Raw genomic sequence first — 16239 nt, forward strand, 5'->3', positions numbered from 1 at the left:
TTGTCCTTTGTGTCTTGCTGCTTCCACTTAGCACAGTGTTTTTGAGGTTCACTCACGTGCTAGCATCTATCAGTAGCTTATTCCTTTTTATTGTTAAGTAGTTTTTCCATCCTATGCATATACTACATTTTGTTGATCCATTCACCCACTGAACACTTGGACTGTTTTAACTTTTTGGCTATTTTGAATAAATGCTGCAATGAACATTCATGTACAAATCTTTCTGTAGACCTATGTTTTCATTTCTTTGGATAGACTCATAGGGATGGAATTGATGGGTCGGATAATAAATTTATGTTCAACTTTTTAAGAAGCCGCCAGGCTGTTTTCAAAGTGGCTGTACCATTTTACATTCCTACCAGCAAGGTATGAGAATCGCAGCTTCTTTCCATTCTCTTCAATTGGGTTGTCTTCTTTTTGTCAAGCTCGCAGAGTTCTTTATGTGTTCTGGATAGGAGTCCTTTATTAGATATGTAATTTGAAAATATTTTCTGCCAGCCTGTGGCCTGTATTCATTTTTTAAGTGATGTCATTTAAAAAGGAAAGTTAATTTTGATGAAGTCCAATTTAATCAATTTTTATTTTTATGGATCACCCTTTTTGTAGAACAGCTAAGAACTTTTTGCCTAAGATCACAAAGATTTTCTACTATGTTTTATTCCAAAAGTTTTATAATTTTAGCTTTTACATGTAGGTCTTTCATATATTTTGAGCTAATATTAGCATATGTGGTGAAGGAAGGGTCTAAGGTTTTGGGGCTCTTTTTGGCATTTGATATCCAGTTGTCCAAACACCATTTGTTGAAAAGTGGTTTCTCCATTAAATTGCCTTGACACTTTTGTAAAAAAAAATAGTTGGACATAAATATAAAAGTTATTTCTGGAGTTTTCTGTTTTGTATCATTGACTTATGTATTTATTCATAAGCCAACACCACACTGTCTTGAATATGCAGCTTTTTAGCAAGTTTTGAAATTAGATAATGTAAGTCCTGTGTATTCTTTTTCAAAATCATTTTGGTTATTCTCAGTCCTTGAAGATTCCATATGAATTTTTGAATCAGCTTGTCAGTTTCTACCAAAGAAAACCTTCCAGGATTTTGGTATGAATTGCGGGGAATCTCTAGATCAATTTAGGGAGAATTGCCATATTAACAGTGAATTTTTCAATCTAGTGTCTCTCCCTTTATTTAGATTTTCTTTAATTTCCATAAAAAATGTTTTATAGGTTTTATTGTATAGGTTGTGAATTTTTTGTTAAATTTGTTCCTAAGAATTTTATTCATTTTTATACTGTTGTTTTCTTAATTTCATTTTCAGATTATTCTTTGAATAATATAGAAATACTGTTGATTTTTATATATGGATGTTGTATCCTGCAACCTTGTTAAACTTCTTGATTAGTTCTTATAATTTTTAAACAGATGTTAGGATTTTTACATATGGGGGCATGTCATCTGTGAATAAAAACAGTTTTGCATCCTCCTTTCCAAACTGTGTGTATTTTATTTCCATCCGTTGCCTTATTGCACTGTCAGGAACTCCAATGCAATGTTGAATAGAAGTGGTAAGAGCAGAAATTTTTACCTTATTTCTGCCTGACCTTAGGGAGAAAACATTCAGTCTTCCCCCATTAAATAAGATGTTTACCTGTAGGTTTTTCATGTTTGTCTCTAGTAATATTTCTTCACTTGAAGTCTATCTTATCTCATATATTAACGTAGCCTCTCCAGCTATCTTGTGGTTACTGTTTACATGGTAAATTATTTTAATCCTTTTACTTTCAACCTATTTGTGTCTTTGAATTAAAGTACCTCTCTTGTATATCTTGCAAAGATAGCATAAGAGCATGTCGTTGGATCTTGCTCTTTTATCCAGTATAAAAATTTTTACCTTTTTATTGGAAAGTTTAATCCATTCATATTTCTAAGTGTAAAATCTCAGGTTGGTTACTTTTCACAGTTTCTGTTTCTCTTTTGAAATTCCCTGTTTGTTGAGACATTTTCATCTCCTTTTATTTTAATCTTTAAACATAGTTCTGTTAATTCTTTTATCGTACTTATAATAGCTTCTTTAAATATTTGTCTGCTAAATACAACACATGGGTCCATTCACAGTGAGTTTATAGTGACCTTTTTTATAAGCTTAGGTCACTTCCCTATTTCTTTTCATGTCTCATAACAAATATAGTACAAACATACACTTAAAAATGAAAGAATACTGATAGCATATTCAGAAAATAAGTTTTTTTTAACTTTTCAGTAATCGTAATGATGGTGGTATTTTTAGTATTGCTATTCTGAAGCATTTTTGTATAACATAGAATAAAGCAAATGAATACTTAGGGGATGTTCTAACTCTACTATCCCTGTGTCCTTGAGAAACAAGATTCATAGTATGGAGAAAGGCAAAATAGATTTAAGATAGAAGAAATTAAGGAAAAACTCTACTCCTGAATCTGAATGATTGAATTGGAATGAAATCATAAGGTATCCGCATGTGTGTCTGTGTGTTATGTGTGCATGTGTGTATATATACCCATGAATGTGTGTGTGTGTGTGTGAGAGAGAGAGAGAGAGAGAGAGAGAAGGAGAAGGTGAGGCTTGGGAGGTCTGGCTCAGTGACTGACCCAGTAGCAATGAACATCCTTAGTGCCTAGATTATGATCTTGAAGTATCATTCCCCAGTATAAGAAACCTCATTCAAGTTCTGGGATAGGAAACAAGTAAGACAAGTCTGGAACATCTTTACATAACAGATAGCAAGGGAAACTAGCAAAGATTTCCAGGATCATGTTAAAAGAATTCCGGCCAAATGTGGGACCATCTGAATTTTAACAAGGATAAAAATTACAGTAGACTCATCAAATATGTTTAAATTAGAACTCCAACTCAGTATCTAACAAAGTAAACATAAAAAAGAATCAAACATTTTTCCTACCTTTACTATATGAACTGGAAAACTAAATATTAGATGAAAGGAAACAGCTCCCTATAAAGTCATTCCAGCTAATAAGTGAAAAGACAGTGAGAGAATTAGAATATTACCATTTTGTAATTCCCAGTGAATTAATGTATCCAACCATTGAGCTTTCCAAGGTGGCTGACATAAAAAAAAAAAGAGCAACAGCCAGACCCGATGTGCCTCCTGGTAGAAGGGCACAGCACTGCAAAGTCTTGCAAAAGAGTCACATCTGAACTGGTCAAGCCTTGGTACCAAGTTGTCAACTGCAAGTAATACCAAGAACAGAGTAATATGTGGAACTGTACCATGACTGGGTCATTTTCCAGCCATTAGGAAACTCTACAGGTTCAAACAGTTCAGATTCCTTAACAGATAAATTGTAAGGAAAATAAAGTAGTAAAAAGGGAACCAGGAGATGATATGTTTTAAGACTCATCAAGTAAGAAAAAAAAGTGGGCAAGACCAGACTCTAGCACAGGGATGCATACTTGAGTGGCTGAGCCGTAGGAAGCAGAATGAAGTGATTACCATAAAGGTCAGGTACCAGTTACTTTGGGTGGAGGGAGGGGCCTTTTGGGATGGGGTGAGTGGCAGTTGTCTTCTTATCGTTCCTTGTGTGGTAGATGCAAAGGTGTTTGTCTTATAATAATTCCCTAAGTGATGTATTTGTTTTAAAATGGCTTTTGGTGTCTATACATTATGCAATAAAAAAGTTAGAAAAGAATTGGTGGGAGGCAATGAAAGGTGGGAGAGAACAGTGCCCCGCATGGGGCCAGGGAGGAATCCCTGAACTGGGAATCATGAGGCCAGGATTCTAGCCCTGGCTCCACCCATCACTCATGGACTGTTGAGCAGCCCTCTCCCTTTCACTCTCGGGGACTCAGTTTCCCTCTTTGCCAGTTGAAGGTAGTAAAGTCCTGCCTGCCTCAGTAACTTGGCAGGTGAACCATCTGGAATAATGTGTGGGAGGATGGCATGGAACCAGTTCATGTCATCTCAGAAGAGAACGGTGATGGTGAACACTGCTGAGTGATGACTGTGACCTCATCTAAGCCTCGCAACAGCCCAGGAGCAGTACGTGAACAGCTGCATCTTATTCTGTCCTAGTGCTTGAGGATCTTGTCCCTGTCCCGAAGGAGCCAAAAATCTGAAGCGGGCTTTCTTGATGAGAGAGTGGAACAGTTTTCATTATCTTGTCAGTGGTGTATTAATAAATGTCAGCTCTTCTGGATGGCTTCAAGGGGCTTGAAAACCGCTTATTCCCCTAAGCGAATTAAATATTCTCCTCACAGGTCACATTAGCCCTGCTAATGTGCTTACCAAAGCTTTTTTCCTATGGATGGTCCAAAGATATACTCACCATCTGAGTGACTGGCTTTGAATTTTGACTGGGAAGAGCCAAAGAAATGAGGGCTAGATGATGGAAGATTTTAATTTCGAAGCTCGTCCCAATAACCTGCAGACAGACCTGTTTTCTGTTGTCATCATTTTGTCAATGTTAATCTCTTGGATGCCGACTGAATTCGTAGTTCTGTTTCTGCTGTGAAGCTTAGATTGCCCTGCAGTCCTCGTGTCACCCACCCGCCCTAGGGGAGACCATCCTCTTAGGGCCGAGTGTCCAGGTAGAGACTTGACCTGGCCTCGCTGCTCCTGATCTTTCTTGCTTCCCTTCTGCCTCTGTGGTGCTTTTGTTTCCATGTTATGGGAGTTAGTCACAATTTCCAGTTTGTTTGTGGGTTTCTGTAGGACACCGCTGCGAAACTTCGGCGTCTCTGGGCTCTGGAATCAGGTCAGGACTGGATTCACACGCCAGCTCTCCTGTGTGATGGGCATGGGCAGGCTGCATCATTTCTCTGTGCCTTTGTTTCCTCATTTATAAAAAAAAACTACAGATGGTGCTAAATAATACCTGTGGGTTTTAGAAGAAAATTTAAACATAGTATATAATAGAATCACGTTCTGAGTTTGCACAATTTTCTGCTGAACCAAAATACATGAACACACCAGTGGCTGCTTTTGGCTCTTACCCAATGAATGTTTATGTGTGGAATGCAGGGCCACCTGGTGAGTGGTGGGAGGCAGTGGACAGTTGGGGAATAGGAGGATTGGCATGATTTTGAGCACAGGGCCAGGAGCTTTGCAGGTGCCAACTTACTCGGGCACTGGAAGTGGGGATTAGTCCATTTAGTGGATGAGGAAGCAGGCACGGCAAAGTGAAGCCTGTGGCCCAAGTTCTCCTTTCTCAGTGTAGGCCCGGCATCTGGTAGGTTTTCCCTTTGCCATGTTTCCAGATGTCTCACATTCCATTCTCCCTTCTTATTCTTCTCATGATCACTCTCAACCTTTGCTTTCTTTTCTGTCCCCAGCTGCCTCTTCCAAGCCTGAGCAGGTCATTGGACCTGTAAGTCACAAGAATGTGTGACAGTCCCAGAGGGCGCCATGCTGCCTCAGAACGAGGAACACTGTTTTATTTCCTCAAGAAAAACACTGGAGGCTTTTATTTACTAGTTTTATGGCAAAGCTCCTCCTTTCCTTATTGTGTGTATCTAGCCTGGCTTTGCCGAGGGAAAAGGTCTGCCTCCCCCTCCGTCACTGCCACTGCCTGGCCTCTCCTGGCCTTTCCTGCTTGGCCTGAAGGCATTTAGACCCGTGACCCCTGTACATTTAAAAGTCTTTTTTTTTCTAACTGAGTGTCTTGGATTTTTTCTCACTTGTCATAGCTTTTGAAATATTGTCCCCAGAGGTTCTTTTGGAAATGCTTTTGGAAAAAAATAAGAATTCTCCTGACTTAACTTCCAGCCCAGGCATCGCGGTGCATTTGGAAGGACTCTGCTCCCCTCGGGTCCTCTCGGCCCCTCTCCTGCTCCTCAGCCCGGGTGACTGGATGAACAAGATGGTCAGAAGACCTTCTGCCTATGTGACTTTGCTGCTAAGAATTGACTGTTTGAAGTCATATTGTTAGCAGACCATTTCTACCTCCTAGATTGTCTGTCTTCTACTTTATTATTGACTTTAAGATGAATATCGAGTTAGTCTGGTGCGCTGCAGTGTTCTGTGTAATTAATTTGTATCCCTTCTTAAGAAGCAGGTCATTTGGAGCCCCAGCCCTGCCTTCTGTCTTCATGTTAACTGTGCGTGTCTTCCAGCTCCGGCCGGATCTGGAGCACACACCTTCTTCAGTGGAAGAAACTATGGTGGTGCTGAACATCTGTCACGTCCGTTTCTATTACACTCTCCCCAAACTGTAGTGACTCGACCACCCACACAACCATTCTGAGCCACTAAACCACTTTTAGTGGCTTGACCACCCAAGTTCACATTTTTGAGTTTGGCCTGGCCTATGGTGATGGATTCGGAACAATCTCCAAATGTTAGCTGTATTGCCTGAGCTAGAACAAGGATTCCCTTGCCAGCACCCTCAAGCCCTCTGTTCCTTCAGTGTCGCATTTGTCCCTGACCCATCCCCGTAGCCTTTGGGGGAGACGCTGTGCTCCTCCCCATGGACGCCAGCTCTCAGGAGATGCCGCCATCTTTTCCTAGGAAGTGATCACAGAGCCCCAGAGAGAGGAGCTGTTTACTCTCCTCACCTGACATCAGTTATCTTTTGTCTTTGTAGGCACGGTAGGCTTTCAATAAATAGCAAAGTGAATGAACGAGTCATACTGGGAATACCTTTTTTTCTTCAAAATTAAATGATTCCAAAGAGGTAAAATAGACTTTCATGTGCTTCAACTTGGCTGGAAGGTAGAGTCCAGAATTCCAAAAGTTGATTTGAGCAATGGCAGAGTTTTGAGGATAATAGTAGTAATAATGGTAAACACTTAAAGAGACTTAGTACGTGTATTAACTCATTTAATTCTTACAATCAACCTGTGAGCTGGGCACGTTTGTTAGCACTGTTTTACAGATGAGGAAACTGAGGCACAGGCATTTGCCCAAGGTCGGCAACTTGGGAGTTGCGGGGCTTGGATTTGAGCCTGTGCTGCCCGGCTCCAGAGTCTGTGTTCTGTTTAGTCTGAGTTCAAGAATGTAGATAAGTAACTGGATTTCCTGGTAAAAACTTTGAAGAGCACTCTTGGTATGTTAGGTAAGTCCTGGTTTGCTTGCTGAAATGTTGGGTTGAGGAGCCCAGCTCGGTGTGGATGCCCGGCTGAGGGGGCATCGCTCTAGTCAGGTTGGTGGGGAAGCGAGCCGGTAGGCCGGCTCAGGCGTGCATCGCCCTGCTTCTTCCCTGGCGCCGCGCAGGCGCTCAGCATGCTTTCTCAGTGAGGACTGGTACCCTCTGACTCACTCCCTAAGGCTGGAGAGGAAGGAGGACGTGAGCTGGGCATTTCTGATTCCTTGGGGCCTCGGGGCCTTTGCCTGAGCTCCGGCGGCAGGCTGTCTGGCCGTCTGTGGGCCTTCGCAGGCCGTGCTGGAAGGACCTGTCTGCGCGTCCCTGTCCCGACTCCGAGGAGGCTCTTAGCGCCATCTGACATGTACCTCTGCCGCCTAACATATTGCCTGGCACACAGCGCCTGCTCAGCATGCTGCCTGCTGCCTGGCCGGCTGGCCAAAACACCCATCTACCCTACTTTTGTCCCAAGGCAGCTGTAGTTGCTGAGGTAGTTGAAAAATGCTGTTAAGACTAATGCAACCCCCATTACCTTTGATATGAGACTTCAGGAAGCTGCACCTGCGTGTTCACATCCCCGCTTGGATGGTTGTCACACCCTCCATCACTAGGCTGCAGCTGGCTCCCTCTGCTGATCAGAGAGAGTCCTCTGCTAACGAGGCCAAGGTTGTGGGTTTGATCCCTGCCCCTGACTTCAGCAAGCCATCTGTCTTCACAAATGCATGTTACTGGATATGCGGCGAAGAGTGCGTACAGAGGGAGAAGCCGGAATCCATTCTGGGAAAAACAGCTCCCTGACAGCTGGCCAGAAGCGTCCTTTTGGACTATGAAGGATGTCTTTTTCTTCTCTCACTTTCCAGATCTGGATGTTTGTTTTGATTCCAAACTTTTTCCAAATAGATGATACTAAGGGTTATATAAAAGAAGGTGAAGCAATTCCCAAGCCTGAGAACTAAGAGAAACTGACCTGGAGACATGTGGTATATTTCTATTTTTCTAGGGTGCTAAGTTGACAATGTCCAGAATACTGATGGGGTGCATCTCATGATGTAAGAAGTAGCTGCTCTGGTTGTCCTTTTTTGTAATCAAGAAGACTCTTTTAAGTAAGGAGATGGGGAAAGGGATTTCAGAATATAAGACTGTGCTCACTCTTTGCTTTTTTGGGGAGTACATAGCTTACTAAGTGTCCCTGGGTGCCTGGTTGGCTCTGGGCGGCAGTTGGGACAAGGAGAGGTGGGAACAAAGAGGGCCAAGTGTGCCTAGGTATGTTGCTCTGTACAGGCCTGTCACTGCTCCCTGCCACTCCCATGCCACACCACCCCGAGGGCACACAAGGCGCCGTCTGTTAAGAGAGTGCTTTGCTGTGCAGCCGGCCAGGCCACATGCGGGATGAACGAAGGAGACAAGAAACATGGAGAAAATGTATCTGCTTGTGGTTTTGGCTCATTCAGCTCATACTAGTTCTGAATTTCAGTCATTCAACAAATATTGAGTGCTTTCTGTATGCCAGGTTCAGTTTGAGGGGTCTGGGATACATCGGTGACAAAGATTTTGGTTCTTAGGCACTTAGGTTCTTACGGGAGATGCAAAGCCATCTCAGCACCTGAGGTGGGGATCCCATCCCACGCTCACCGTTACATCCCTGGGAATGAGCCTGGAAGCTCACATAACAGTGCTCAAGAACGGTTGAAATGACCCACCGCCTAAGATGTCAGAGTGCTAGTTGGTAAGAAAGAACATGGAAGAAGCCCAACAATTTCTTAACTCTGAGAGATCTATTGTGTTGACGTGTTTTGTAATTGATCTTTAACTATAACCATAGAGAAGGAGAAAAACGAATTTAATCATAGAGAAGGAGAAAAAATACTGAACATACTCTAGTAGGGGTATCTTTTCCTTAATCAGGAATTTGATATCCAGTATAAAAAGTATTTTATTCACATCAGAACTTTGAGTTTGCATGACAGTGACAGTTGATACTGAGTTTAAGTGTATTGGTGGCCTGGGCCAAACTTGGAGGTCAGAAGATAATTCACTAGGATAAGTTAAGAGGAAAAGTTGGTTTTTCCCAGCTTGTTCCCATGAAATGAAAAGAGAAATTACAACAACAAAGAAATGTCCTGAACTTGCTGTTGAAGCGGACCCCGTCATGAGGTGCGATGGTTCTCAAGTCTCCCAGCCTTGGTTTTACATTTTGCTTTTGCTTTTGCTTTTGGAGCTCTGGCTTCCTTCCCAGACCCAGTCCCCCTTGGGATTTGATAGTATAGAGGCACAGGTGACTATTAAAGAGCTGTGAATGGGGTCAGAGTGGAAGGACAGAAGGGCAAAACGAGGCACTGCTGTAGGCTTGTATGTAAGAATGTAAATTTCAGAGACCAGCTTTCAAAACTGCTGCTGCAAGTCCCAAGGGGGAAAGGGGGGCAAGTCAGTGCCCTCCCTGGGTGTCCTCAGGAAGTCGTGCTTTTGCACTGACTTCAGGGCCAGCACACAAGACCTGGAAGGAGGAGGTTCAGAGGGATGAGGGATGAAACCAGACAGAAAAGGGAGAAGAGAAGAAAAAGTAGAAGTAGGTCAAGGGAGATGTAGCCTGTGTCCTGGTGGCAAGTGGGTGGGCTTTCCTGCCTAAGACAGAGCAGCAGGTGCCTGGGTTTGAACAGGAGCAAGGCAAGGCCGTGGGACCCTTGCTTGAGCTCCCCTGCTGGGCTGGGGACAGGCAGTGACGCTGGCAAGTGGAAGCAGGGTCTGCCTGCTTGTCAGACTGAACAGCCAGCTGGTGCTCGAGGGACTGACTGCAGGCCCTTTCTCTTCAGTGATAGCTGAGCTGCTGGGAACCTTTCCATGTGGTGGGAAGCGCTCAGGAAGCTTGCCAGAAAGGTGCACGAGTGAACCCCGAGTTCTGACAGCTGGCAAAGTGCCTGCCAGTCATGGCCTGGCAAGAACATCCATTTTGAGACCGGTTTACTGTGATGAAATCTGACATCACTGCACTCTCTCAGTCAGGGCGCTGAAATGGAATAAGTGACCTAATGTGAAGGGTCTGTAGAAACCCTCAAAACCAGGGAAATTCCTTGGCTCCCTTCTCTTCCTTTGGAGTGAGCTTTTAAGCAACAGTTCATTCTAGGTACTTAAATGGATCTCAACATTTTAAGAATAAATTCATAGTTTAGAGACATGAAAGCACTCATGTGGCTTTTATTTCCCTCAAACTGGAGTGTTTCGTAGCATTTAGAATGTAATCCTTATAAGTTAATTTCCTTTTTTTGTTCCTTTCTATTGTGATTATCATCCAGCTTAACATTTTTTTCTGCTGTCATGGCAACAGTGGAAGTGATTGGTTGAGTAAAATTATGTGACTAAAAAAAGTATGAATGGTATAGGAGTCGCTGAGAATTATGTTTTTGCATTTGGGGACCTTTTTGCCTCATCTAATATTTAAAATGTGTGCTCTCACTGGCAGACCCTTCTTCCCGCGGCCAGACTGATCTGCGGCCCGGCCGCCCACCTCCGTCTGACGAGCAGGTCCCAGGCCCCCAGACGTTCTGTGGCCACTGTGGGTCCTTTGTTTACAAGCGGGATTCTTCGCAGTTTGAGGAGGGGTTTGGTTCTGAATCGTAAGCTGTCTCCAGAAGTAAACTAGAAGCCGTTTGAGGAAAACTTGAGTTTGCACCCAGTTAGTCAGGAACAAGCCCCGGTTGCTGGTTTTGCCTCATCATGCTGCCTCGCTTCGATTGCAGAGACTTCCCCCAGGCCTCCACCAGAGGGCCTCCGTCCTGCGCCGTCGGGGGAGTTGAATTTCCCCAGCCCTCCTTTCCTCTTTTAAGGCAGCCGAGGCATTACGCTCTGACACTGGATCACTTTACCTGTGTTCAACACGATTTCTTTTCAATTTTGAACCGGTTCCTAGGAGTATCTCCTTAGCTGTGGTCACTGGAATGCATAAAACTTGTAGTACGTATATAGTAAGTAGTTTACATATAAGTGATATAAAACATAGACCTGAGTTCTGTATTTGTATTCTGTTCTTTCTTCTATAGTTGCCCTCAGTTATAGAACTTACCTTTCTTCTGCCCAGGAAGATGATAGAATATGGTAGAAAGCTTCCAGCTCCCTTTCTTACTAGGTTTGAAACGGAGCAGGCTGTTTCACTTCTGCGTCATAATGGACTAGATTTGTGTTGGCTCATTTATAGCTAGAAAATTCTGTGCTTCAGTAGCTGTATAAGTATCTCATTCTGCAAGGAGGGCACAGGAGACATTTTGAATGACAGTTCCTATCTTGTAGCCTTTCCTGGGTTGTAATATTTAGATGTGATACCACTGCCTTTTCAAGGCCTAATTTCCTCCTGGGAAAACAGCCCCTTAAACCTGAGTCTCCAATTATGTTGCCTCAGTCCCACACTTATTTCATACAGTTCAAAATGCTATTCCTTTTGCACATAGTAGGAGGTTAATCTGTGGTTCTGGAATAAAATTAGATGACTGTTCATACCCATGCCTTTTTTAGCTGTAGTTATTTCCTGCCCCCCATGTTACTTAAGAGAATCGAGCTTCAGTCCAAAGCAAATATACTTTGTTGCCTGCAAACATGGATCCCTTAAAAACAAATGAAGGGGAAAGCAGAGTAGATTGCATGTCCCAGGGCTCATTACCTAATTTTTATTCACGTCTCTGTTAGCTTTCCTTTAGCACTGCTTGGAGTCCTTGAGCACAAGCTTCTCTTTTTATGCTACCATAAAGCTTCTGATCTGATATCATCTGATATGTGTGGGTGAGAGGGATATGGGAGTGTTTATGTACCTCTGCCAATAAACCATTATCTTCAAGTTCTGGGGCTGTTCTTGTGAATGGGAGTCCTGGGATGTCATGTAGGTTTAAGATACAAATTAATAGCCCTTGTGAGTGCCTGTAACATACAGAACCCACATTCAGTTTGATTGAATATCTTTGCACAATTTAAAATGTCATCCAAGAGGAGAGCCAAATACCTAGAGCATCTGCCACGGGCTGCAGAGGCTGGCTGACAGGTTTGCACCGGCTGACCTGCTCTGTGGATTTTTGGAAAGATGAGATGTGTTCTAATGAGCAGTTTATAAATATCACCGAGTTATGTCATAGGTTGTGACAGCACTCAATGTAAAGGGACTGACTGGGAAGTGTCCCCAGTTGAACGGGCCAAGCACAGCTTCCAAAGAGGACAACAGGGGGCCTGGATATATTGACCAGGATGTTACTAAAGAATTGTTCGTCCCTTAATGAAATGTGCCATCAAGCATGTCTCTGTGAGGGCGGGGCAGTGAGATGAGGCGTGTTCTGATCACAGCCCTGCAGCTCCAGGGCCCAGCCAGGACGCTTTCACTTCCAAAAGGGGCCTTTGACGATTGGCTTCATTTCCTCAGGCAGGGCGGGAGGAGGGGGGTTGCCTGGATGGATTAGTGGGAAGTCATTTACGTTCTCAAAGATGCAGAGTGGTTGCTCCGTGGCGCCCCTCAATTTTCATACCCTTTATCTTTGTCCTGCCTATGTAAATTGCAGGTTTACAAGAAGCCTTTACCCACATCACATGATGCCTTGTTCATACTCCTGTACTGTTTTGCCACCCACCTTTTAAGGGAAAACATAGATTTCAGTACTGCTCCATAGAGGAGGAAAACTACAGAGCCACTGATACACTCTTGCAAGATATTGTGCTTTTCTTTTGGCCTCAGAACTGATTTTCAAATTTTAATTTCCTTGAGGAAATTTGATAGTGGAAGCACAAAAGACCATCAAATCCTAGGTCAGATTTCTCAGACTTGGACAAAGATGGACAGACGTGCAGAATAATTATTTGCTTAAAATCTAGCCAACAGCTTTTATGTAGACAAAATGCATTGAAATATGTGTATAAAATATTTAATGTTAATACACGCCAGATGGAAACCCTGTCAAATTCTGTGTGCACACAGGAACTTGACAAGAGGAGTTGGAAGATTTAGAGAGATCCTCAGAGCAGTAGAAACAAGAACAACTCAAAACCTCCGAATGGTAAGCGTGACTAATAATTGGATTGAAGCCCGCAGGGCACTTCATGTGTTTTCTCGCTCTCTCTCTGTCACATACATATATGAGCTTTATAGAGATATAATTTTCATACCATACGGTTCACCCACTTAAAGCCAGTCATTTTTAGTATACTCACAGAATCATTCAACTGTCACTAATATTTAATTTCAGAATGTTTTCATTACCCCAGAAAGAAACCCCAAGCCTGTTAGTAGTCAAGCCCCATTCTTCCCTTTCCCCTCATCCTCTGGCAACTATTAGTTTATTTTTATCTCTATGAATTTGCCTATTTTGAACCTTTCGTATAAATGGAATTGTACAAGATGTGGTCTTTTGTGACTGGCTTCCTTCACTTAAGCTCCATTCATGTCATAACCTGTCTGAGTATGTCTATACTTTTTATTACCAAATGGTATTCCATCATACAGATGTAATGCATTTTATGCGTCCATTGTCAGTCAACAGACATTTGGATTGTTTCCACATTTTGACTGTTATGAATAATGCTGCTGTGAACCTTCTTATGCAAGTTTTTTTTTTTTTGAGAGGGCATCTCTCATATTTATTGATCAAATGGTTGTTAACAACAATAAAATTCTGTATAGGGGACTCAGTGCACAATCATTAATCCACCCCAAGCCTAATTCTCATCAGTCTCCAATCTTCTGAAGCATAACGAACAAGTTCTTACATGGTGAACAAATTCTTACATAGTGAATAAGTTCTTACATGGTGAACAGTACAAGGCTAGTCATCACAGAAACTTTCAGTTTTGACCCTGCATTATGAACTATAAACAATCAGGTCAAATATGAATATTCGTTTGATTTTTATACTTGATTTATATGTGAATCCCACATTTCTCCCTTATTATTATTATTATTTTTTTTTAAATAAAATTCTGAAGTGGTGGGTAGATGCAAGATAAAGGTAGAAAACATAGTTTAGTGCTGTAAGAGAGCAAATGCAGATGACCAGGTGTGTGCCTGTAGACTAAGTATTAATCCAAGCTAGACAAGGGCAACAAAACATCCACAGATGCAGAAGATTTCTCTCAAAACAGGGGGGGTGAGGTTCGAAGCCTCACCTCTGTTGATCCCCAATTTCTCACCTGATGGCCCCCCTGCGACTGTGCCTGTCTTAGGTTGTTCCTCCCTTGAGGAATCTTACCCGTCTCTGGCTAACCAGTCATCTTCCGGGGCCATACAGGGAAATGTAAAGTTGGTAAGTGAGAGAAAAGCCATATTGTTTGAAAAGGTTAGCTTTTTACTTCTTTGCAGATTTATGCCCTGTGGCTTCTATGCCCAGCATTTGTCTTGAGGTATCTTTACCACTTGGAAGAATTATGATACTCGGTAAATTCGATATGAGGCACGAATTCTACTTAAGGGTTGTAATTAGGAAGGAAGAAGAAAAGCTATAGAAGTAGCAGGTGGCAGAAAACCTGGGAAGATTGATTATTTCTTTGACATATCTTCTTGTAGAGTAACTTCAGCATGTATAGGTTTTAAGCTACTACTTAAATTGCACACACACATTAACATAATAGGAGTATAGTTACATAACCAAAGCATACCTGTAATTACCAGCCATCTCCAGTGAAACCAAGAAAACCAGTTAGGCACCTTAGGCATTTGTGAAAACTTATCTATGATATGGTGGATATTGTCCAACTGAACTTGAACAGTCTGAGAGAAATCAGACAAATTAAAACAACCCCTTCCTGGGGAATGTTCACATCCCTTATGTTCTTTTAACAGTAAATAGTCTGTAGTTGTAAGATTTTGGAGCGCTACAATTTGCACTTCTCCTAATTCTTGGTTGAGTTCCAACAGTATAGATCCAGTCAAATTAGTTGTTTTACTGTATGCACAGGCCAGCTTAGATATCTCCTTCCTCATTCCCATGGCAAGTCCAGGAACTGGTGGGATGAGTGCATCTACAGCTGTAGCAGTGCGTGGATCTTTGTTGGGGTTTTTTATGATCATCTTCTGGCATGAGTCTTCCAGAGAGTGCTGATGTTGGAAGTTCTTTTTCATATTGTATCTTAGTTCATTTTCGGGGTAGCCCAATTAGGCTTTGATCCTCTGTATAAACACAAACAGACCCTTTGCCTACACTTTTATATGCCCTTTATACTCTTGTGTAGAACTCATTGAAGGTTACCACACAGGAACTGCCCTTTTTTTTTTTTTTTTGTATCACTAATCTACACTTACATGACAAATATTATGTTTACTAGGCTCTCCCCTATACCAGGTCCTCCCTATAAACCCCTTTACAGTCACTGTCCATCAGCATAGCAAAATGTTGTAGAAACCCTACTTGCCTTCTCTGTGTTGTACAGCCCTCCCTTTTCTCCTACCCCCCCATGCATGCTAATCTTAATACCCCCCTTTTTCTCCCCCCCCTTATCCCTCCCTACCCACCCATCCTCCCCAGTCCCTTTCCCTTTGGTACCTGTTAGTCCATTCTTGAGTTCTGTGATTCTGCTGCTGTTTTGTTCCTTCAGTTTTTCCTTTGTTCTTATACTCCACAGATAAGTGAAATCATTTGGTATTTCTCTTTCTCTGCTTGGCTTGTTTCACTGAGCATAATACCCTCCAGCTCCATCCATGTTGCTGCAAATGGTAGGATTTGCCCTTTTCTTATGGCTGAGTAGTATTCCATTGTGTATATGTACCACATCTTCTTTATCCATTCATCTACTGATGGACACTTAGGTTGCTTCCAATTCTTGGCTATTGTAAATAGTGCTGCGATAAACATAGGGGTGCATCTGTCTTTTTCAAACTTGAGCGCTGCGTTCTTAGGGTAAATTCCTAGGAGTGGAATTCCTGGGTCAAATGGTAAGTCTATTTTGAGCATTTTGAGGAACCTCCATACTGCTTTCCACAATGGTTGAACTAATTTACATTCCCACCAGCAGTGTAGGAGGGTTCCCCTTTCTCCACATCCTCGCCAACATTTGTTGTTGTTTGTCTTTTGGATGGTAGCCATCCTTACTGGTGTGAGGTGATACCTCATTGTAGTTTTAATTTGCATTTCTCTGATAATTAGCGATGTGGAGCATCTTTTCATGTGTCTGTTGGCCATCTGTATTTCTTTTTTGGAGGACTGTC

At 42.4% G+C, this 16239-nt stretch overlaps 1 protein-coding gene across 5 annotated transcripts in view; it reads left to right on the forward strand.

The window, feature by feature from the left end:
- TTC7B (tetratricopeptide repeat domain 7B) overlaps positions 1-16239 on the forward strand; it is a 245701-nt gene that overhangs the window by 88535 nt on the left and 140927 nt on the right. For all 5 annotated transcript variants that reach the window (XM_036882090.2, XM_036882091.2, XM_036882094.2 and 2 more), the window contains one exon: positions 13021-13099. In XM_036882090.2, the coding sequence (XP_036737985.2) occupies positions 13021-13099 (79 nt within the window). The remainder of the gene's footprint in view (positions 1-13020; positions 13100-16239) is intronic.

Source organism: Manis pentadactyla, chromosome 11, assembly GCF_030020395.1.
Source record: "Manis pentadactyla isolate mManPen7 chromosome 11, mManPen7.hap1, whole genome shotgun sequence".
NCBI lineage: Eukaryota > Metazoa > Chordata > Mammalia > Pholidota > Manidae > Manis > Manis pentadactyla.